The 24118-nt window shown below is 34.3% G+C and overlaps 1 protein-coding gene across 2 annotated transcripts in view; it reads left to right on the forward strand.

Annotated features, from left to right (window-relative positions):
• The window catches only part of Obi1 (ORC ubiquitin ligase 1), a 48110-nt gene that overhangs the window by 12974 nt on the left and 11018 nt on the right, over positions 1–24118 (forward strand). For both annotated transcript variants that reach the window (XM_005324790.5, XM_078015755.1), the window contains exons 2-5: positions 2411–2546; positions 4645–4736; positions 9494–9742; positions 13196–13284. In XM_005324790.5, coding sequence (XP_005324847.3) covers positions 2411–2546; positions 4645–4736; positions 9494–9742; positions 13196–13284 — 566 coding nt within the window. The remainder of the gene's footprint in view (positions 1–2410; positions 2547–4644; positions 4737–9493; positions 9743–13195; positions 13285–24118) is intronic.

Genomic DNA, 24118 nt, shown 5'->3' on the forward strand with positions numbered 1-24118 from the left:
TGGAACCTTAGTTAATGATAACACCAACCACTGAGGGGCTTAAAACCATTTTTAAAATTGGTGAGCCACTGAAATTTTTGAGGGGAACAAATACATATAAAATACTGATTGCTTTTAAACATATTTCTCTTAGGGAGTAGCATTTTAAAGCCCTTTTTATAATGTGTAATTTTATATCTTAAACATTGGATTTCATCCATTTTTAGATGAGTTTATGACATAAAAATAAATTAAGTCACCATTATAAAAGTAGCTACCAGTTCAAGGAGATAACTCTTTCTTCCTTAACTGAGCTTCGTAATTTGGGGGGAATAAGGTACTACTAGGAATAATATAGGGTACTACTAGGAATATTATAGGTACTACTAGTAATATTATAGGTCCAGGAAGGGTGACAGAATAGATAAGACATTACCTTCCTGGTATTTAGTTTGGGCTTTTGTACTTCCAGAAAATTTCATGATATGCAAATGAAATTAAAACATGCATGAACACATTATAATATAGACTTTAAAATCACCTGAATTTTTAAGGAAAAAAAATGCAACCAAAGTTCAGATTTGCCAGCCACTTCATATTAACCAGAGAATGCCTCACAGATTTTATGCGTGGCTGCTGCTAGGAGCATTTTCCAAACAAGAGTTTTAGACATGGTACTTCATGGTTTGTTTGTTTGTTTGTTATTTTTAAAGGAATCTTGTCAAACCCTTTGAATTGAATGAATTAGTTAGATTTCTCCAAAAGCGAGTTTAAATTCATCTTTAATAGTCTTCTCTATTTAGTTTTCTTGGATTAGTGTTTATAATCAAGGGAGTAGCAAAGTGTTTGGAAAGCCAGACTGAAACCAGACAGATCTTTGCAATGAGACTAAAATGATTACCTGCCTGCCCGTGATTTTGTTTTGGCTGTGTAGACCCATTCCAAATGAATACTCAGTAGTCTTTTAGGGCAGACACAGCGGCACAAGGAAAGTGGTTTGTGGTAACACTCTATCTTCATTCTCCCTCTAAATCTACTTTTCCTTGATCTTCTAGTCTCCTCCCCAGTGCAGAAGACCTTATTACTGGTATTGTAATTATTAGAACAGGAAAATATTGAAAATGACTGCAGAATATTTTGAATCCTGTACTGGAAATATCATGTTGATCAAATGAAAGCCTAAGTCTTTCTGTGCTGTTTTTGTTTTTATTGTTAAATTATGCTATTTGAAAAATATTAAGTCATGATTCCCTTGTGGTGAGTTCATCAACTAATAAAATTACTGCCTTAATAGTAATTAATTCATTAAATAAATCAATTAAACCAATCTTTATTGAGTACCTACTAAGTACTTATCTAACTTATAGGTACCAGCAATTTAGGGATGAATGAGACTGGTAAAGAAAAATCTAATATGAGTAAAGTTAAAAAAGGGATGTGGCTCAAGCAGTAACGCGGGGGCGCTGGGTTCCATCCTCAGCACCACATAAAATAAAGATGTTGTGTCCATCGAAAGCTGAAAAATAAATATTTAAAAACTCTCTCTCTCTCTTTCTCTCTCTCTTCTCTCTCTTTCTTAAAAAAAAGTGAGTAAAATGATGCTCAAAGATCACTGATTTTTTTTTTTAAAAAAAGTTTATTTGAGTTAACAAAGTTTATTTGAGTAAGAAAATGGTTCTAGAACAGGCAGCATAATGGACCCGAGTTGGTTTAGAATGCCCTGCTCCATCGTGTATAAGGCTATATACAGTTCATTACTAGAGAAAAGGAAGTGGCACACAAAAAGCAGCCATCTGTTGCAAGAATATACTCTTCTTTTCTCTTTTTCCTTTGACAAAACTGCAACATTCAAAACACTCCAGTAACTCAGCACAAGCTACCTAATTTCTTCATTCTTTGTTTTCCTTACTTGTAACATATATTTACTATATTTAGTTCATACAGCTGTGGTTTGTAAAAGACAGAAAGAGACAGAATGTACATGTGGAAGCCCTTCATAAAATATGACTATGTAAATGTAAGGTATTGTTATTTGTCCACATTTAAATGGAATCAGAAATTTGAGTATTTCATGTAAATACACGTGTAAAATAAAATAGTATGAGGAAAAAATGTCCTAACCTTAGTGGAACCAAAAAACAAAAAAATTTTTTTGTTTTACCATGAATGTGGTTAAGTATAGAATAATGCATCTCATAAATATGTCAAGAATTTCAGCTGCTATAACCAACTATTTTAGCTAGCATCTGTTATGCATATATAAGAAATGATATGGTCAAGATAATCAGCATTTTGAAGTCCTAGATATTCCCTGCTAAACACTCACTGTTCTGTACTCTAAAGAAGCAATTTGTTTGCTCTGCACTAAACTATATTGGGAATCTAGTTATGACTGTTGCCTATACTAAAAGTAATGTCTCTTTTTTCAAAGGTACGCCAGCCTGTCATTTGCATCAACAACCATGTGTTTTGTTCTATTTGTATTGATTTGTGGTTGAAGAATAATAGCCAGTGTCCAGCTTGCCGAGTCCCTATTACTCCTGAAAATCCTTGCAAGGAAATTATCGGTAAGGACCTATTTCATACACCGAGGAATAAATTTGAAATGTTTTCCAAGTTATGTATATTTGGGAGAAGATTGAAATAGTTTTCAATGGTGTTATTTAGCCAACATCATACTAGATTAATTAGTAATTTGTATAATGTATATGTGGAGCAACTGAAGGGTACAAAGCACTATGAGAGATGCTAGGAGAAATAACTCTTGGAGCTTCATGGGACTTATCAGTAAAGACTGTGCATGTGGACCAAAATATTAATCATTTAAAGCAGCAAAGCAGATGCTAAGGTCCAAAAAATAATATGAGGCCTAAAGAGTTTTGGCAGGAACATTCAGTTAGCAACATTGAAGAAGGCTTCATGAAGTAGTTGGACATTTAAGGATGTGTAAAATTTCAACTAGTAAAAATTAAGTGAGGCATAGGAGAGCATTTCATGCAGTGACATGAACAATATAGAATAATAAGCCTGTTTTGGGAAATGATCAGTAATTTAGTTTGGATCGGACTAGTGAAATAAGATTGAAAAGGAAAATTGAGACTAGTGTAGAGGAACTCAAATGACAGCTAAATCAGGGACCTGCTCTATGGGTGGGAAGAAGGGAGAAGAGGGCAAAACACCCCTGAGTTCAGTCCCCATTAAAATAGGAAGGAAGGAGAAGGTAGGGAGAAAGAGAAAAAGAGTGTGAGAGAGAAGAGAAAAGAAAGAAATAATTTAAAGGGCCTTTTGGTGTTTGGTAGTTTTTTTTCCCCATATATGTTATTTCTTTTAAATTATAAAAATTAAAATAATTTTTGTTTGCTTTGGGAAACATTTAAAGTCAATCTATAATTATCTACAAATAGAAAGCATTTTTCAGAAAGCTTAAGTCATTGAAATAGTCCTAAGTTAGGGAAAATTGACTTTAAATAAGATTTTTACAGTGAAAATGGAAAGGAAGATATATATGCTGGACAGCAAAAGAAGAATTGGTAGGACTTTGGCAATAAAGATCCAAAGAAAGAATCAAAGTTGGCTCCAAGATTTCTTTCCTACCTTATAAAACATGGCAGATGACTAATTCTCTGCTGTGTTGCATTTTGTGGAGTTAAAGTTTTCCTTCTCTATGTATTTACCTACTGAACTTCACTGAGGAATCAGGTCTTTTCTTACAGAGTATAAGTTGTGTTTTTTAAATTTTTTTGTAGTTGTAGACAGACAGAATGCCTTCATTTTTTTCATTTTTATGTAGTGCTAAGGATCCAATCCAGTGCCTCACACATGCTAGGGAAGTGCTCTGCCACTGAACTACAGACCCAGAATATGAGTTTTGATAATTAAAATAATCTGAATGTTTTTAACCCTCAGCTTTTCTACACAGGCCTCCTCCTTCCTTCATTCATTCATATCTCAGTGATATTCTGTAAATTTTCTCAAGTAAAATAGTTGATCCATCATTGATTTGATAGATGTCTTGAAAAAGAACATCTGTAAAATGCCTTCACTATCATGACACTAAAAAGCAAGGAAGGTAACCACAGCAGAAATGAAAAACTCTGAGAATTCATATTGTATATATTTCTAACAAGTCATGCATATAATTAATGCTGTGACTCATAATCCATTGTAAGTACATTATTAGAATCAGTGAAAAATATGCATTAATTTTTTCAGTTGTGTTACCAGTAACCTAGCATGTTTGAATACCTTGGTTATAATTATTTATACATACATATATTTAATCATTGACAAAGTATAGTAATTGGTTTTATTATTATTTAACAGTTGTCTAGCTTTCTTTCAGGTTTTCAGTAGTCCAAATGTGAAAATTAATAACACATGGTCCTTTTCCCTACTGAGTTTTTTCTAGTATGACATATAGATAAACAAACACAATATGATATTTTACTAAAGGCATTTATTATGGTGTTATTTGATTATTTGTTTTTCCCAGAATTAAGATAGAGAATAGGCCTAGATGGCAGCCCAAAATTGGTGTGAAAGAGAAAATGTAGATATTAAACTGGTGAACTATATAAAATAAGAAAAAGGTTCATTTTCATTTTGCCAAAATCAGAATTTTTAAAAAAGGACTTTTTCTTTTTCTTTTTTTTTTTTTCCTTATAGGAGGAACAAGTGAAAGTGAACCTATGCTAACTCATACAGTCAGGAAGCACCTTCGGAAAACTAGACTTGAATTACTCCATAAAGAATATGAGGTAAACATTAATTGAATTTTAAAATTATGTCAGCAGTGAATTTGAAGTAAAATTGAACTACCTCAGTCCTCAGACTTCTTAGAATAAATATCCAGTGAACCGTACTTTTGAATTCCAGTTAGAAAAATATACTTTATTTAGCCAGGCGAAGTGGTGCACGCCTGTATCTCAGTGGCTTAGAAGGCTGAGGCAGGAAGATTGCAAATTTAAAACCAGCCTCAGCAACTTAGTGAGGCCCTAAGCAATTTAGCGAGACCCTGTCTCAAAAAAATAAAAAGAGTGAAGAATGGGGCTTAGTGGTTAAGTGTCCTGAGTTCAATCCCTGGTACCGAAAAAATAATAGTAATAATAACTTGTTTGGCAAATTCTTTTTCTTTTTCCCTTTTCTATTTTAAATAAGGAAGATATAAAAAAATTTTTTTTTAACTTTTATGTAAGTACCAAGTAAGGGAAAAAAGGAGAAGAAAAGGATTCCAGGGGAAAGGAAGATATGAAAGCAGAAAGCATTCCCCCACCATTTTTTAATTTAAAATTTATACCTCTTTAGACAAGTTAAAATTAAAACCTCTATTTCCCTTAAGAAGTTGGGAGAAAAAGAAACCATCATTTGAAAGTCCTCCTGAATCCACAATTAACATTTATTTTTGCCTATAAATTCACTGATGATTACAAGCTCAACCAATTTTTATCACCATGCTTTATGGCAACTATTAGCACAGAAATTTTAGTGTGAAATGTTATTTTCTGATTCTTGTGTAAAGGTGAATGAGCATTTTGATTTACCACAGTAGTGGAGAATTTCCAAAGAAATTCTTTGCTAACGAAGTACACAGAGTCTTTTTTTTTTAAGAGCAGGAAAAGTTTATTTTGGCTCATGGTTTCACAGGTTCATTTCATGGTTGACTGCCTCCCTTGCTCTGGGCCCAAGTTGAGGCTAAATATGGCAGAAGCACCTAGAAAGGAGAGCTCCTTGGCAGCCACGAAGCAGACAACCAGCATTAGGAGGCAGTAGCAAAATAGAAAAACCTCAAAACACATCCCAATGATTCACTTCACTTCCTCCAGCCACACCACAGTTACCACCCAGTAATATATTCAAATTATGAATCCATCAAACAGGCCTATCAACCAATTTTGTCACAACACACATAATCTAATCATTTCATGTCATGCATATTAGCATAGGAGCTTTTGGGGGACATCCCATATCCAAACCATAATATTTGAACAAGGAAATGGGCTCTCATTCAATAGTGAATGTGCCTGTGCTTTGATCCTAAACTTCTCAGCCTCCAAAACAGTGAAAATAATTTTTTTAATAATCCACCCAGTCTGATATTTTTATATTTTATTCATCATTCCAAATAGACTAAAACAGTTTATGAGGTGTGTGTATAGGGGGAGGTGGTGGTTGGTGGGGAGGGACATAGAAGATATAGTGTCGCTTTTCCTGGATTTTTTAAAATATTTATTTATTTGTTCTAATTATACATGACAGCAGAATGCATTTCAATTCATAGTAGACAAATGGAGCACAAATTTTCATTTCTCTGGTTGTACATGAAGTATTCTTCAAGTTGGACATGAAGATATTCATGTCTTCATACCCATACTTAGGGTAATGATGTCTACCTCATTCCACCATCTTTCCTACCCCCTTGCCCCCTCCCTTCCCCTTCCTCCCCTTTGCCCTATCCAAAGTTCCTCTCTTTCCCCCAACCCCTATGTGATCATCATCCACATATCAGAGAAAACATTTGGCCTTTGTTTTTTTTCCATTGGCTAATTTCCGTTAGCATTATATTCTTCAAATCCATCCATTTATCTGAAAATGCTATTGTTTATTCTCTTTTAATGCTAAGTATTATTTCATTGTGTATATAGACCACATTTTCTTTATCCATTCATCTGTTGAAGGGTACCTAGGTTGGTTTCATAGCTTAGCTATTGTGAATTGTGCTGCTACAAACATTAATGTGGCTGTGTCACTGTAGTATGCTATTTTTAAGTCCTTTGGGTATAGACCAAGGAGTGGAATAGCTGGGTCAAATGGTGGTTCCATTTCAAGTTTTCTGAGGAATCCCCATACTGCTTTTCATATTGGTTACACCAATTTGCAGTCCCACCAGCAATATAAGAATGTGCCTTTTCCCCCACATCCTTGCCAACACTTATTGTTGCTTGTATTTTTGATAACTGCTATTACCAAACCTTAAACTATACTATAGAGCAATAGTAACAAAAATGGCATGGTATTGGCACCAAAATAGACTTACAGATCAATGGCAGAGAATAGAGGACACAGAGACAAACCCACATAAATACAGTTATCTCTTATTAGACAAAGGTGCCAAAAACATATATTGGTGAAAAGATAGCCTCTTTAACAAATGATGCTGGGAAAAATTGAAATTCATATATAACAAAATGAAATTAAGCTCCTATCTCTCCCCCTGCACAAAACTCAACTCAAAGTGGATCAAGGACCTAGTAATTAGACCAGAGACCCTGCACCTAATAGAAGAAAAAGTAGGCCCAAATCTTTGTCATGTCAGATTAGGCCCCGATTTCTTTAACAAGACTACTAAAGCACAAGAAATAAAATAAAGAATCAATAAATGAGGTGGATTCAAACAAAAAAGCTTCTTCTCAGCAAAATAAATAATCAGTGAAGTGAAGAGAGAGGCTACAGAATGGGAGCAAATTTTTACCACATATACATTAGATAGAGCACTAATCTCTAGGATATATAAATAACCCAAAATACTTAATACCAGACAAACAAATGACCCAATTAATAAATAGACTAAGGAACTGAACAGACAGACACTTCTCAGAAGAAGATATATAATTAATTAACAAAAATATGAAAAAACGTTCAACATTTCTAATAAGTAGAGAAATGCAAATTAAAACAACTTTAAGATTTGCTCTCACTCCAGTCAGAAATACACATACTTTTGAGTAGTAAGCATTAAGTCAACTTGTTGTTTATGTTGACTAAAGAGGGGGAGATATTATTAATCTCTTTTGATACCTGTTGAGGTTTTTTTTTTTTGGTTTTGGTTTGGTTTGGTTTGGTACTGGGGTTTGGGGACTGAACCTAGGGGTGCTTGACCACGGAGCTGCATCCCCAGTGCTTTTTATTTTTTATTTTGCAACAGTATCTCACTAACTTGCTTGCCTAGGCTGGCCTCAAACTTGAGATCCTCCTGCTTCAGCCTCCTGAGTCACTGGGATTATAGCTGTAAGCTCCTGCTGGGCTTGACACAAAATATCTTTAAGTTAAACTATCACAGCTGCCTCAATTTTTTTTTAAAGTAATGGGGCATAAATAAATGACTAAATAAATATTTATTTAGATATTCATTTTCCATTGCTATCATGATGCAATGAGAGCATGCCTGACTCCATGTTTTTACATATACATGAACATATAAATGCCTATATTTATATTTGTTTATTAATTAACATTAAATTAGGCAAAGAAATTTATTTATTACAATTTAAAATAGTAACTAGTACTATGGTAACTCTTAATTCTTACACACTTTATATTTTTACAAATTTATATTTATCATATGAAAATACTAACTAGAGTAACTTTTGAGAGATTGCTGACTGTCTTAGTCTATGTTTTGCTGATATTACCTGAGACTGAGTAATTTATAATGAACAGAAATTTCTTTGGTCATGATTCTTAAGGCTGGGAATTCTTGGAGCACAGTATCAGCATCTGGTGAGGGCCTTTGTGGTGCATGGTCCCATAGTGGAAAACAGAAGGAGCAAGAGAGGACAAGAGGAAGAGTGGGAAGGGTACTTGAATTCATCCCTTTTTATCAGAATCTACTCTCTCAATTACTAACCCACTCCTATAATAACAGCATTATTCCATTCATGAAAGTAGTGTCTAATGGCCTAATTACCTTTTAGCATCCCACCTTTTAACAACCCACCTTTTAGTAGTGTCATAATATCAATTAAATCTCAGCATGAGTTTGGGAGAGGACATTCAAATTATAGCAGCAGCATATGGGGCTACTTGGAGCTTATTTTCTAACAACAGAATTTTTAACAACCTCATTTTAAGGTGACATGCTTATTATGGATGAATAAATGGCATCACAGAAAAGTTTTCTAATCCAAATATTCAGTGACTGCAGTTAAGATACCAAGCAGTTTCAGAGTCAGAAAACTAATTCTTGGCAATAGTCATAGTAGTAATTGAAGAAAACTAGAAAAGCTGAAAGTTAACTACAGGTATTATTCTGAAATGAAAAATGGAAGGCTATATGATATTATTCCTACTTCAAATGTAGAAGCAAAAATATAAACATTAAACAAAACCCCTAATCAATCACCTTGATCTATACTTAATTAGCTTTATTAAAGCAAATTAAATATGCCTCGGATTCTTCTTCTGAAATGAAATCTGCTTCCCTATTTAAATTCATGTGTCTTTTTTTATTTTCTGCATAACATCTTAAATAAAAGTTAACATTTTTCTTTTTTAAAACCGGAACTATTATTGAATTAAAGTACAAGTACATAAATGTCAAATTTTATTGAATCATGATACATTTTGAGAATTTAAACCATATGTAACTGTCTTCCTACAAAGCTATTATGATGTATCTTAAGAATCTGTGTATCTACAGATATTTGAATATAAAATCCAAAAGTATATTGGCTTTAGTTTAGCATCTCTTCGTGTTTAGTTCCTATTTCTGCCTAACAACTATGTGTTGCTTTTTCAGGATGAAATAGATTGTTTGCAGAAAGAGGTAGAAGAGCTTAAAAGTAAAAATCTCAGCTTGGAATCACAGATCAAGACTATTCTGGATCCTTTAACCTTGATGCAGGGCAGCCAAAATGAAGATAAACATCCAGTTGCAGATAATCCAAGTAAAATTGATTCAGAAACTGTAGCAGAATGGAAGAAAAAACTTAGAACAGCTAATGAAATCTATGAAAAAGTAAAAGATGATGTGGATAAATTAAAAGAGGTAAGTTAGGTGGTTTTCAAAATTCTTTAATATTTTAAGTGCCTTCAAAAGTATAAATAGCAATATTACCTTGACTTATCTATCACTAGATGACTTGAGAAAGACAGAATCAATCGCTGGATGAGCATTTATATGCAATAGGAAGACTTTTTCTCATTAAATATCATTAGTTGCCAAGAAATATCAGGTGGTTCCATTTGTGACAGTAAGTGGAGACTCTGTAATGCTTCTATATGAAACTGCATCTTCTGGAAGAGTAACATCAATTTAAAGGATGTATTTCTATTTTCCCCTCTTTGTGGTTTGCTTAAGCTTATGCCTTATGTGCATGAAAACAAAAGCATACCCAATTTCTTACCCATAAAAGGAAAGGTTTTGACCATCTCTTTTCTAGCACCATGATTCCCTGATTATCAATAGATGGTTAAAAGAAGAATAATAAATTATAAGAGACTTGTGAGGAGCTCCTTTAGAGTACTCCATGAAAAAGAAGATTGTGATTCATTCTTTTTTCAATTATTTTCCCACCCACCCAATAAAGTAGAGAGAACATAAGTGAAAAGGGTAAATTTCTAGGATTTTCCAATCTAGGAAGGGAAAGACTCTCCCTGTCATCAGCACTATCTGTGATAGTCAGGTGTGGTAGTGCTTTCTTGACCAAAGACCAGCTTTTAATTACACTTAAGATTTATCCGGGCTGGGATTGTGGCTCAGCGGTAGAGCACTTGCCTAGCATGTACAGGGCCCTGGGTTCAATCCTCAGCACCACATAAAAATAAAATAAAGATATTGTATCCAACTACAACTAAAAATATATATTTAAAAAAAAGATTTTTCTGCCCTGGAGTCTGGTTGTGCTAAATGGAAATTTTGTTATACTCAGGTCTCCAACCACCCATTCAGCTATCTGCATTCACTTAAAATACTAGTGTTGTGTTGAATTACTGAGTACTACCTGTACAGTAATTGATGGAGGCTATATGATATTTTAAAGAATTACCAGCATATCCTGTTAGCAGAGAATCATCTGCAACTAAATGTAAGCCATCTTCCACATATAAAATAAATGCTGTTTGGGCTGAGAAAAGGTCAAGATAAGAGGAAAAAGGAAACTTAGTGCTACAGATAAAAAAATAAACAACAAATATAATTGCATTGATTTTTTTTTTTGCAAGTTTAGGGGATATATATAGTTTCTTTGTGTGTTTTTGGCCAACCTTAGTTATGTTGGATTGTTAGAAGACAAGAGGAAGCCAGGTATGGTGGTGCATGCCTGAAATCCCAGCGACTCTGTAGGCTGAGGCAGGAGGATTGCAAGTTCAAAACCAGCCTCAGTAAATTAGCAAGAACCTAAGCAATTTAGTGAGACCCTGTCTCAAAATAAAAAATAAAATGGCCATGGATATGGCTCAGTGTTTAAGTGCTCCTGGGTTCAATTCATGCTGCCATTAAAAAAAATAAAATAAAAAGAGAAAAAAAGACAAGAGGAATTATAGCTGAGAAATTATATATTTCAATCTGCAATTTTTCCTTTAGCTTCCATACCTTTTCTTGAGCCATCAGTGTGATCTGTAGGATCTCTTTTATAATTTTTAAATTTTGCAACAAATGCTTCTTAGAGCATGAATCTCTGATTGGGAACTACTCTGAGCTCAGAAAGGTGTGGGGGTTGTTTTTTAAAAATACATAAATCATCTGGGCACAGTGGTTCATGCCTGCTCCAGCAACTCAGGAGACTGAGGCAGGAGGATCTCCAGAGCAAAATGAATAAGAAAATATGGAGTTCAGAGACAAAAATGTAAAATTATAAAATACTACAGATCAAATATGGAATATAAAAGAGTCAAAATAAAATACTACATAGAATGAGCAAAGTGGACTTTTTTCTTGATGTTTCCTGAACTGCATAAGTTTTGAATTATGAGAGCAGTATCATTACCCAACCAGTGTTGATAATGCAGAATAGTTAGCTGCATTATTAGTCTTCATTATTCTCTGATAATTGAAAATCCTAGCCTGTCCATAATGAGAAATGTTAAGAGAGTTGCAGAATTGGTGAGAGATCTTGAAACAATGATAGTGATACAGTATGGGGATTTGGATATGAGGAAAGAAAATCAAATGAGTTTCTAATTTAAGCTGTAGTCATCATCAGAAAGCATTCACTAAGTGCCTCCCCTTATGGTGCTATACTTGAAAGCTTAATTCATTGTCTATATGTATGAGGAAGTAAATGGCTTTTCTTATATCTTCAGAGGGGTAATAACGGTGTTTATCAGTCACTTAAAGAATTAACCCTCCACAGTCCTGGTTGGCGTGTAGTCATAAAAATAAGCAAGTGCTCAGATCTCAAAAGGAACCTGGATGACTTTAAGTAAGGGTATTAGGTTTTATACCCCCAAAATGTCTTTTGCCCTACTTCTTTCGTGAGAATGCACATTCAAATGCACATTTGTATATAGATGGATAGGTAATACAGAAGTTTTGGAAATTAATCAAAAGCATAGGTAAAATTTTTGAAATATGTTTTTAGGACTTCTTGATTTAATTTTGTTCTTGTGATCCATTAATTGTGAATATAAATGTTCTAGGCAGAGAATTTCCCTTGCCATGTGAATTGAGTTTGGTTGCTAGTCTAGGCAATCTTATTTTTGTTTGGAATACACAAAGGCAATGACTAAGGAATTTAAAGGAAGTGGCTTTAAGAAGATTCTGAAATTAAGAGCACTATTTTTCAGGCTGTCCATAGTCAATATTGAACCTCTAGATTTTTCTAGTAATTATTGTCTTCTTAGGTAATTTTTAGGTATTTTATAATTCAAGAAAAGAAATCATACTTGGGAGGGTTTTTTTTTTTCTTTTTAATCAAGGTCTAGAATTCATGGAATCAGAAAATATTGACCCATTTTTTAAAAAGGATCTCAGAAGTTGTCAGCCAGAGAATTGGTAAAGCCTTTTTGAAGAAAGCAAGCAAATAGTTCAATCATATTTTATTTATCCCTAGAAAAATGTGTTTAAGTAGCAATGAAGAAATCCGTCTCATAGCTCAAGAATTAACTCTTCAGCATTTGTTTGCAAATACTTGCATGTGTTGCAATGTTACTTTGCTTAGAATGTTCAGTTATATAAAAAAGAAAAAAAAAAGCACATTTTTGCCGTTAGTATAGTTCCTTAATGACTTTAATCTAGCTAAAATATAGTTTTGTTTATTTTCCTGGATAGTAGATGGGCAGAGTGCTTGGGGAATATGGATTAAAAATGCTTAGTTGTGTTTACCATTTCAGATGTTATTCTCAATGGTAATTTTCAGTTTCCAAAGACCATGTTCTAGTATTCATTTTTCTGATATTATTGCTCTAAATAATACAGATGGCTCATGTCATAAATTTTACAAGAAACTTTTGTTTTTAGCTTGTGCATAGTTATTTTCAACTCTTTTTTTTTTTTTTTAAGGCAAATAAAAAATTGAAGTTGGAAAACGGTGGCCTGGTGAGGGAGAATTTGCGACTGAAGGCAGAAGTTGACAACAGATCACCCCAGAAGTATGTATTTTGTTCAGAGAGCAATATTTCAGATTATGTCAGTCTTTCAGACTAGTCTTATATGATAGTACATGGTTTTCACTCTACTCTCTTTAAGAATGTCTTGCTTCCAAAACTCAAGTGCATGCTTTTGTTAGTAAAATCTAAGTTAAAGTTAAGGCTAATTTTGAAGAAAGGATTTTATACTTACCTTTTTTTCTTATCTGATTAATAATAGAACACTTATTTTATTTGAGCTTTCACTTGATTTTACAGATAACTGTTTAATAGTACTAATAAATAATGAGATTAAAGTAATGCCCTTCAGTTGTTTTCTGAAATAATCCTAGTAACAGTAAGTGTTCATATAGTATATTCTCCTTACCAGGTACAACAGAATATAATGTAGAACTATTATTATTTTGTATTTACAGATGAGAGAATAGAGACATAGAGATATAGAGATTAATTTAAATCTGTGCAGCTAGTGAGCATTTGAACTCAGGTGGTCTATTCCCAGAGTCTATACTCTCCATCATTACACAAAAATGCTTACGTGAAATAGAATATATGGCATTTTTCTTGAAATTTTGGACTGATTTGAAGCTAATAAATGTGAATTTATTTTTCCTTTATGATGGAATAGTTTTTATCCCATTTTAGAAGATATAAGATTGCACATATTGACCTGCTTAACAGTCTGTTAAAATTATTGGAGTTAGAGGAGTTAAGAGTTGAAGAGTGAGTAGAAAGATAGCAGATAGTATTTGTGGTTCTTTTCTAGGGCAAAAAAATGGCAAATCAGAAAACAATAAGGCCTGAAAGGTCTGGCAGCTTCTCTGACGCAGCTTCTCATAACTGTGCCCTTTCTTCTCATCCAACCACTGAACTTCACATATTTTGTTGTTGTTTTATTCGTTCTTTTTAATCATACATGACAGTAGAACATATTTTGACATATCATACATACATGGAGTATAACTTCCCATTCTTGAGGTTCGGTTATACATGATGTGAAGTTACACTGGTTGTGTATTCATATATGAAAATTCTACTATCTTTCCTATTCCCATCCCTCCTCCCATCCCCGCATTGCCCCTGCCCAATCTGGGGAATCTCAATACCTCTAACTTCCCTCAGCCCCTGCCTATTGTGAGACTGAACTTCATTTCTTCTGAAAAGGACAAGACAGGAATAAGGAAACAATGGGTGTTTACCCTACAAGAAATAACTCTTTGCTTTTTATTTACATAGGAGGAAAAGTTACCCTCAGTAAAGTCTAATGTGGTAACAGAAAATAGTTGAAGTAAATCATAATTACGCAAAGCAGAGATCACTAACCAATAGAGAAAGAAGCGAGGTTTTTACTTTTAAATAATTCCTTTCCCTGTGCTTGCCAATCCCATTTTACTTTTCACTTCAGATAATGTCCTACTTTGACAAATTAGTGAAATAAGTGTAGGAAGTGTTGTTGCTATGTAGTGGTTTGAATCTCTGCTCCTATCATTTATTGGCAGCTCGCCTTGCCAGTCATAGTAATGCTTGTCCATTAGCCATTTCCCACAGCATGCTGAATGGAACAGAAGCTATTTGTTTGTAGCTTTTATTTCTTGAAAATTTGCCCACCAGATTTCAGATGTAATGCCAGCCACAAGGATGTGTTTTTAAATATCCATGTCTTCAACCAGATAAATAACCGAAGAATCTCACCTGAGGCAACCTTGCCTCCATTCTCAAATAAGCAGCCTCACATCTGAATCCACTATAACTTTTGGATTTGCCATCTTTAACTTCCTTCATGGGAAGGAACAGTTTCCCTCAAAAAATGATTTAAGCTGACCCCTATTCCAGATCAATTTGAAATGCATTGAGGTATTAAATGCATTGCATTTGATTTATAGCCTTGTTTACTTTGCATCACCAAACCCTAGTGGGATTTGGAGAGAAGCTGACCACAGCTGAAAATATCCAGATATGGTTCACCTTAAGAGAGCTCCTAGTTTTACAGAAAAGAATATGAAATTTCAAGAATTTGAGAGTAAATGCAAACAAAAATCACTCTTCCATTCCATTCCCTCAGGTTAGAAAATGCTTTAACTCCTTATTTTTTCTCTTGTCTGCTTGGTTAGATATAAAGGAATACTTTTTATACACATTGTCTTAGTCTCTAATGTATCCTACAAGTTGAACAGATGTATTCTACAAATCATTACAGAAGAGAGAGCTTTAAGACTTAGATACTGGAGAGAGGGAAAAAAATTAGGAAGTTATGTTAGTCAGCTTAGGCTTCCATTAAAAAAAAAAAAAATACCCTACACAGGGATAAAAAATACTCTACAGTAGGGATAGAAAAATGAAAACACTCTAGTCTCTTATCTTCCTATAAGGACACTGATCTTAACTGTTCCCAAGTACAGTCATTTTGGGGTTTAGGACTTCAATGTATGAATTTTGGAAGTATTCACTTCAGTCCACAGTCCATAGCAGAATGTATTTTTTTTTTCAAGACACTCAAACAACTATGATGCTATTTCTCAAACAGGTAGACTTAAATCTAGTATAAATTAAGGGGGAGTTCAACATGTATATCGGTCTTAAGTAGATGGTATTGTTTTAATATCTTAAAAAACTGTATTATAATCCTTTAAAATGAAGGTCTGGATTGTCATTTAACTCCTCTGCTACTGTCTTTTCTGTGTTATTCCTTCCATTATATGAAATCTTAAAATGTGTCTGGGTATTTTTCCTTCCTCAACTTTAAATTAAAAACCCTATTAGGAAAGTGTAGTCGATAGCCTAATGTGCTCATATGCCTCTAGGTTTCAATAACATCCATCTGTTCTTTCTTAGAAATTGATTGTCTGACCAGATACAGTGGCACATACCTGTAATCTTGGGAGACTGAGGCAGGAGGATTAGAAGTTCAAAGCCAGTCTCAGCAACTTAGCAAGACCATGTCTCAAAATAAAAAATGAAAAGGGCTGAAGATGTAGACTCTTAGAAAATAGGGTCTGATGTTCAAAACTCAAAGGATGGTGGTATATCTTTTAGTTTACAAAGCTAATAATATGAAGAAAACTCACCAGCCAACCCAGAAATACTGTTTTCCTTATTGTTTTTTACTTAACAGTGTACAAGGGGCTTTAAACTATATAAAATAAATACTCCTCCTGACATCTAAAGTAGGTTAGGTTCTCTTGCTATAATTTCTCTTATTGTTATATACTTTCCCTTCTTAGCACATATCACAACTGATAGTAATTAACATTTGTTTTTATTACTTTCTTGAACTGTTTGAAACAGGACTATAGTTATTGTATTCATTGTTGTATCTACTGCATTTTATACAGTTGTGGCTCATGAGCTGGACCTAGTACATATTAGCTAAGTGAATGAAAAGTATAGCTCCTAAGACAATGAAGAAACATACACATCAATCCAATGTGGTACATCCAATAGAAAAAATAAGTAAATTTCTTCATTAAATCAGTAGGGACTTGGGGCCAACCTCATTGATTTAGTAAGACCCTAAGCAACTTAGCAAAATACTGTCTCAAAATAAAAATTCAAAAGGGGCTGGGGATATATCTCGTGGTTAAGGGCTCCTGGATTCAATCCTTAGTACCTCCCCCCAAAAGTGTGAAGAGACATCTTAACCTATCTTATTAGGATACTGATTAATAACAAACTGATTGTCAAACATTTTTGAGGCAATTGGGTAAATTTGACTATGGAACAGATATTGAATGGTATCAAGGAATTAAGTGTTAATTTGGTTTAGTTAACATGACTACTTAAGAAAATATACTTTGATCTTAGTCCATTTGGGCTGCTATAACAAAATACTCACACACTGTGTGGTTCATAACAATAGAAATTTATTTCTTACACTTTCAGCATCCTGGAAGTCTAAGATCAAAGTGCTGGCAGAATTGAGGTATTATAAGGACCAGCAACCTGGTTCATAGATGGCTATATTTTGGCTTTGTTTTCACATACCTGGAGCCTCTTTCAAGGGCACTAATCCCATTCTTCAGGAATTCATTCTTATGACCTGAAGACCCCCAATGGCTCTTCCCTGCAAAAGCCGTAACTCCACATACCATCATCTTAGGGATGTAATATAACATAGGATTTGGAGGAGGGATACAAACATTCGGTCTGTGGCACCATATTTTGTTTTAGAAATGCCTATTGGAAAAAAAATGTACAATAGAATACTTTTAGCAAAAGAAAAAACGATGTATGTATAAGGGTAATGAGGCAAAAATCTTGATCATGGTTGAATGTTGGAGATTAGTATATGGTGGTTAATTATACTGTTCTCTCTACTTCTATGAATGTTTAAAAATTTTTATAATTAAAAATTAAAACCACCAAAATATGGTCCAGGAAACTTGTAGTGTAATGAAAGCAAGAGATAAAAAATACATGCAATAAGCCAGGCATGGTGGCACAAGGCTATAATCCCAGTGGCTTGGGAGGCTGAGGCAGGAGGATTGAGAGTTCAAAGCCAGCCTTAGCAAAAGTGAGGCACTATGTAACTCAGACAGTCTCTAAATGAAGTACAAAAAATAGGCTTAGTGGTAGAGTGCCCCTGAGTTCAATCCCTGCCCTCAAAAAAAAAAAAAAAAAAAGCCATGAAACAAATACTAAGCCAAATAGAAGACAGTGATATGACTTTAGAAAATGGCAAATAGGATGCCTTTTTCATCAAAAAGGCAGGACTTAAGACTAGCTTTGAAGCATGGAGATTTCAGTGAGGAGGAAGCAATCTGAAAGAGAGGAAACAACTTCTGCCTGAAAAGAGTACTAAGTGGTCTCTATAGCTCTTCAGTAGTAGACATGCATCATGTTACTGCTCAGAAAACAGAGGCTTCCTCCTCAAATTTATCAGAGAAGAAATGCTGTAATTTTCATCTCTCTCCATTGTGACCGTCCTCGCCCCACTTAACATGGCAGCTAGCAGGACTCACTACATCCACCATCGTCTTCTCTAAACATTGTAGGGAATGTCAAAAGAGTATCACACCTTCTCATGGTAGGAAATGTCAATAATGAAAAGAAACTGAAGGGACAACAGTTTGGTATTGAATTTCTCATATTCCTATAGTCCCTAGACTTCAGTTACTGCCCCCCAGACTGAATCAGGAAACATGGATGTATCTGCCCTTCATTTATATTTTCACTAGCCACTCCAGGCAGGGATTGGCCCATGTCACCAGGTGTGAGTCTTTAGCAGAGGAGCTGTTTTTGCCCTCAGCTGCTAAGTCACCTTAATAGTATGGTATGTAAAGCTTCATGTACAAAACTCTACAGGTCATTTTTATCAAAATTACTTTAATTGTATTAAAGGCTTCTCTTTCTATTAATATATATTTAAGAATGCTATGCATTCTGTTATTTTGTCTTTAGTGAGATCTTTGGATTTGATAATGTCTTCATGCTTCCAGCTCATTTTACTACATAGCAGTCCCAAGGTTTGTCATTTTAAACCAGTCTTAATCAGTGGGCTAACTTCTTTTAAGGAATAATAAAGGTTCTAGATACTCTTGAGACACTAGTACTATTTCTTTTAAGATTAGACTTCATAGATTATGACACGAGAGCTTTCTTCCCTTTTTGCTGTATTTGTTTCTTGAACTATCTCAGCTACTCTCATGGCCTTAGTGCTAACCTACCTGTATATCTGTATATCAGAATTGTAAAATAAAACTAAATCATTGGCTGTACCTTCTCTTCTGAACTACAGATACATGTTTCTGTTTTGTACTGTCACCAGATATTCTGTGCCTTAAATTCATCACAAAGCATAGTGGTAAATAGCTTAGCTCTAGAAATAGACTGCCTGGATTCAAATTTTGCTGCTTCCACTCTGTCTTAGCTCTACCCAATTCATTTTTTCACCATATTTTAGGAAAATTTAAATCAAGTTATTTAAACTTCTTGCATAAAATTGCTCATTTTCCTAAAATGAAATCTAGACTGTTGACAAGCTAATCTATATCTGCCTTTTCTTTTTCATCTCATTCTCACCCACCTGGCTTATCTCTATCCAGCTCTACTGGCCTTCTTCTGTGTCTAAAACATACTGGATTAAACAGAGGAAGAACACTTTGTTTTAGCATGTTCTGCTTCTAGATCTTTAGTTACCAGGTTGAGAGAAACCTTTCCTAATCATTCAATTGAAAACAGCCTATCCTTCAGGATTTCTACTTACTTACTTTGTCTTATTATTATGCCAAAATAATAAAATCATGGTGTGGTTAATAAGTAGATTGTGTTAATTTTGAACACTGACTCTGGAGCCAGACACCCTAGGATTGAACATTGCTCTGTCTACCTACTATCTCTGTCATTTGGGGGAAAAGTATTTCAACTTTTCTTATCTAAGTTCTGTGAAAGGGGGCCATTTGACTTTGGATATACTACTTATCCTCTTAGAGCCATAATTTTCTTTATGTTAAATGTGGACAGTATATTTTTGAGAGGAAATACTATATAAGAAAATCTATAAAATAAAGGAGATGGAGGTAGGAGGGGGTAATTGTGTGTGTGTGTGTATGTGTGTGTGTGTGTCTGTCTGTCTCTAAATAATTGTGTCCATTATTCACCCCAAAAAAATTATTTATTTTTTTGCTTATTGATTATTTATTATCTTGCTTATTTTTCCTGTTTATTGACTTTACTACTCATCTAGTAAAGAGTATAAGGACTCCTTCCTTCTGCCAAGCCCCAGAAATAAAAACTTCAGTCTTATGTTTTTCCACCATTTTCCCTCACCCACAGCTGGTTGTTTCGTTTGTTCTTTGTATTGTACTTCTTTTAAAGCTTTTGTCATCCATTTCTTCTTATTCTCACTAATTTAGATTTACATTATTTCATGCTTAGCGTTTCTTAATAACCTCTGACTGCTTACCCTTCTTTTTCATGGTAAGCCTTGAGCATGTAGTTTATTGTTGCCTGAATTCTATAATATGAATCTGGTCATCTCCCTCATCTATTAAATAACCTTTGGTGATTCCCTCCTTTGACTGCATTTTAAAGCCCAATTTCTTAGTATAGTAAACAAGGCTCTTGACTAAATCACTTTCAGCTTAACCTTCTTGCCTCTTTAGCTTTCCCCTTCTGTTCTCTGCTCTGGCCATGATGAATTTCTACTGGGCCTATACTTCCCATGTCATGCTGTACTTTTCTATCTTTGTTCTTGCCTTTCCCTTGCTTTCTTTGGTGTTCTCCAGTGCCTTTCTTTTTTCATTCTTCCTGTTTCATTCATAAACATCCTTTAAAATCTAGCCCAGTTGTCATTTATCTGTGAGACCCTCCATGATTTTTCCAGAGGGAACACTTTATTCTTCTGATTATTCTCATAACCTTTGTTTTAACATTTATGTTGTATACTGATCAGTTTTATGACTGTCATGCCGAGGTAATCTGCCAGCTCACTGCCACTGAGGCATATTTTTTAAATGCACATATGTTTCTTTTTACACAAAATACATATGTGTATATATATACTATGTGTGTGTATTCCTTCTCTGGGGCCTGGCAGAAGGAAGGAACCCTTATACTCTAATGGTCTGTATTAGCACTTTCAGGGAACTAACCAGGTTATTAAGATTTTGAGTTTCCTTGAAGCTTAAAATACAAAAGTTTTAAGAGGGGAAAAAATCAGAGATTCCTAGCATTTTCTCCAAATAAAGAAGACAAGAAATTTTCTGAAGTTTTTCTCTGTAAATTGTATCAGAGATTGTGAAGTAGAAAAGGGAACAGAGGAGGCAATTTAAGAGCTTGCACAGCTCTGGTCTTGTTGAGTCTCTTTCCTTTACCAGATTTTTCTGGCCTACCTATCTCTATGCTGACTCTAAACTGTGGCCTAGTTCTAGTTCACAGGTCTGTTCTCTCTAAACTGTTTCAAGACATGCCAGTGCCTCTCCAGCCTTCTCTGTCATCAGCACTCCTGGTCTGACTTTGACTATTGCCCCTTCTTGACCTATCTGGCCTTTTTTTGTTTCTCATGATTTTACTTTGACAAATACGATGATTTCTGGTATTTGACCCCAGCCTGATCTGATGACTGATTTAGCTATGCCCTTCGGTTTTCCCGGAAGGGGAACTTGTAGATTGTCCATGAATCTGATGATACCCTGGGGCCAGACTGTGACAGCCAGTTGTGCTCAGGCCCCCCAGCCACCTGAGGGGCCCTTCTCTGGATTTTCAGCTAATTGGGGATAGACAGTTACTACAGTTTTCTGTCAAGTTGTCTTTATTGTGTTGATAAAATATTTTAGGAACCTACAATACATGCCAATAATGAAGCATATGATTGTCAGATTTTGAACTGTTTGAGAATAGGGATGACTTCTGTTTCTTTTGTTTTCCTTCCTTATAGTCTCCCTCAGCACACATTAGTCCTCTATAACTCACCTGAGTAATAATTACAGGAAAGCTGCATCACAATTTTCTTGTTTTATTTTATTTCAGATTGCTCATCATATGAGATAGAATGTGTATATTTAGATAGTGGAAAATGCATAAACAAACAGTCCAGAGGATTTTTGTGTGTGATTTTGTTACTCAATAATAGTCAAACTCTTTTACACTATTGAGATTTTTTGTTATTATATTTTGGGAAAAAATACGTTCTTTACTCCTGGTAGCGATGTAAAAGAATAATAAATAGAATATTTTAATATTCTGTCCTGTTGAAAGATTAGGATACCATTGATGTCATACAGACTTCAAGGCCAATCTTTTTTTGGAGGAGAGACAGAAAATTAGGATATATCTGCATGGAATCGAAATGAAATATATTTACCAAACAGAATGAATAGTAGTCTATCTCACAGGCAGTGTGAAGAAAATAGTACTTAGATTTAGGCATCCTATTTTTGGCAGCTTTCTCCAGTGTGCTGGACAGAGAGAAGAAAAGAAAGAAGCCTTGGAAATAGAGACTAACCAGTTACAGTTTCCAAAGAGATAGAGATCAAGTCTCAGTCAACCCAGAAGCAGGGAAGAGGAGTAGTTAGCATGAAACAACAGTTTAGTTCTCTTTCTTAAGTCTTTTGTGTGCAGGTCAGTCCTTATTAAAGACTTAGCACAAATGGGACTAGTCTGTTCCTTTTCAGTTCACATTTGCCACCCACCATTCAGATCGTTTATTTTAAGGATTGCTAGTTTCAACACCAAATCCTTAACTACAAATGCATGGTTGGCTTAATAAAATAAACAAAAGATTTTCATTTAAAATTGTATTAGTAATATGACCTGTTATTTTTAAATGCTGCTTTCCATTTGAAAACTTGAAAACAGACTCTACCTTGCTTTTTAAACAGGACTTTTGGAGGGTGGAGGGAAGAACTACTTCAAGGGCCTGACTCTGTTTTCCTTGTTTATGTCAGCTTTGTCTTTAAGGAAGAAATTGCATTTTGTAATTCTTACAAATATTGAAATGCTTTCTTTTTTTTTTGTGATAAAACCAACATGCAATATAACATAGCTTGTGCTTTTTTATTCTCCCAAATTAGATCCTGAGACAAGTAACCTATGATGTGTTTAGGCCTTGCAATTTTTATTTATGATTTTGTGCATTTCATATGAGAAGTATCTTTTTCTTATAGTTAATGATACATACTGATTATTTATGAGATAGGCAGGTTCTTTTTAAAAAAAAAAATAGTTGGAGATTGACATAATACCTTTATTTTATTTTTATGTGGTGCTGAGGATCGAACCCAGTGCTTTCCAAATGCAAGGCAAGTACTTTACCACTGAGCTATAACCATAGCCCTGAGATAGGCAGGCAGGTTCTTATACTTAGCACATTTAAGTACATTGTTTTTAGTTCATGGTTTTGTTTCATTATCTTCATATCTCTGGTTAAAATATATGGGTTGGTATGTACCAAGGAGATCTGTCAATGCTATACTTTCCTGAAAGGCCACTTTAATAAATGATCTGTGAAAGTTTCAAAATATTCTTGAGTTTGTGCCTAGAACATAAATAGTAGATAGATGTTTATTGATCTCATACACACCTATCTGTATGTATTCCTACAGTTTTCTTATTTGTTTTCTATGTTTGTAGTAGAAATGTATTTACCAATAAATAGTACAACATGTTATTTTATTGACTGTGCATGTAGTAGACTTCATGCTCAATAAAACTTGATACAAAGTGTGATACTTTTGATATGGAGTGATAACAAAGTTAAATCAGGTGTAAATAGGTGCTGATTTTACTTAAAAAGGGATCTCAAGGTCACGTGGTTTTGGAGGTGGCATTTAGAGTAAGAGACTTGGATTCCTGCTACTTGGCCTATAACTTTGAACAAGAGCTTTAACCTTTGTAAGCTTCTCATTTCTTATATTTAAAATAATAATGGGTTTTGCTTTGTAAAGTTGACATGTTGATTAAATGGGATAATAAGCATTAAGATTATAGCAATGTATTTGACCCCAAGTATATATACAATAAATTGTAGCTGCTGCTATTCTTAGTGTCAATATCATTGTCAATAGTAGGCTTTATGTTACTGTTAAAGATTTGTTATAATTATTCTTGGTAAATTCCAACTAAAATTTCACTTTTTTATTAAATATATCTTTTAGTTGTTGATGGACCTTTATTTTATTCATTTATTTATATGTGGTGCTGAGGATTGAACTCAGTACCTCATACACATGGGGCAAGCACTTTACCACTGAGCCACAGCCACAGCCCTTCATTTGTTTTTTTGAATGATGGGCCAAGGAACAGAAATTTTCTGTCTTGAATTTCCAGGAGGGAAATATGTTTTTCTGTTTTCTCTCAGTATGCCTCATTATGTAACATTTTTGTGGAACCAACATATGAT

Source organism: Ictidomys tridecemlineatus, chromosome 6 (genome assembly GCF_052094955.1).
Source record: "Ictidomys tridecemlineatus isolate mIctTri1 chromosome 6, mIctTri1.hap1, whole genome shotgun sequence".
Taxonomy (NCBI): Eukaryota; Metazoa; Chordata; class Mammalia; order Rodentia; family Sciuridae; genus Ictidomys; species Ictidomys tridecemlineatus.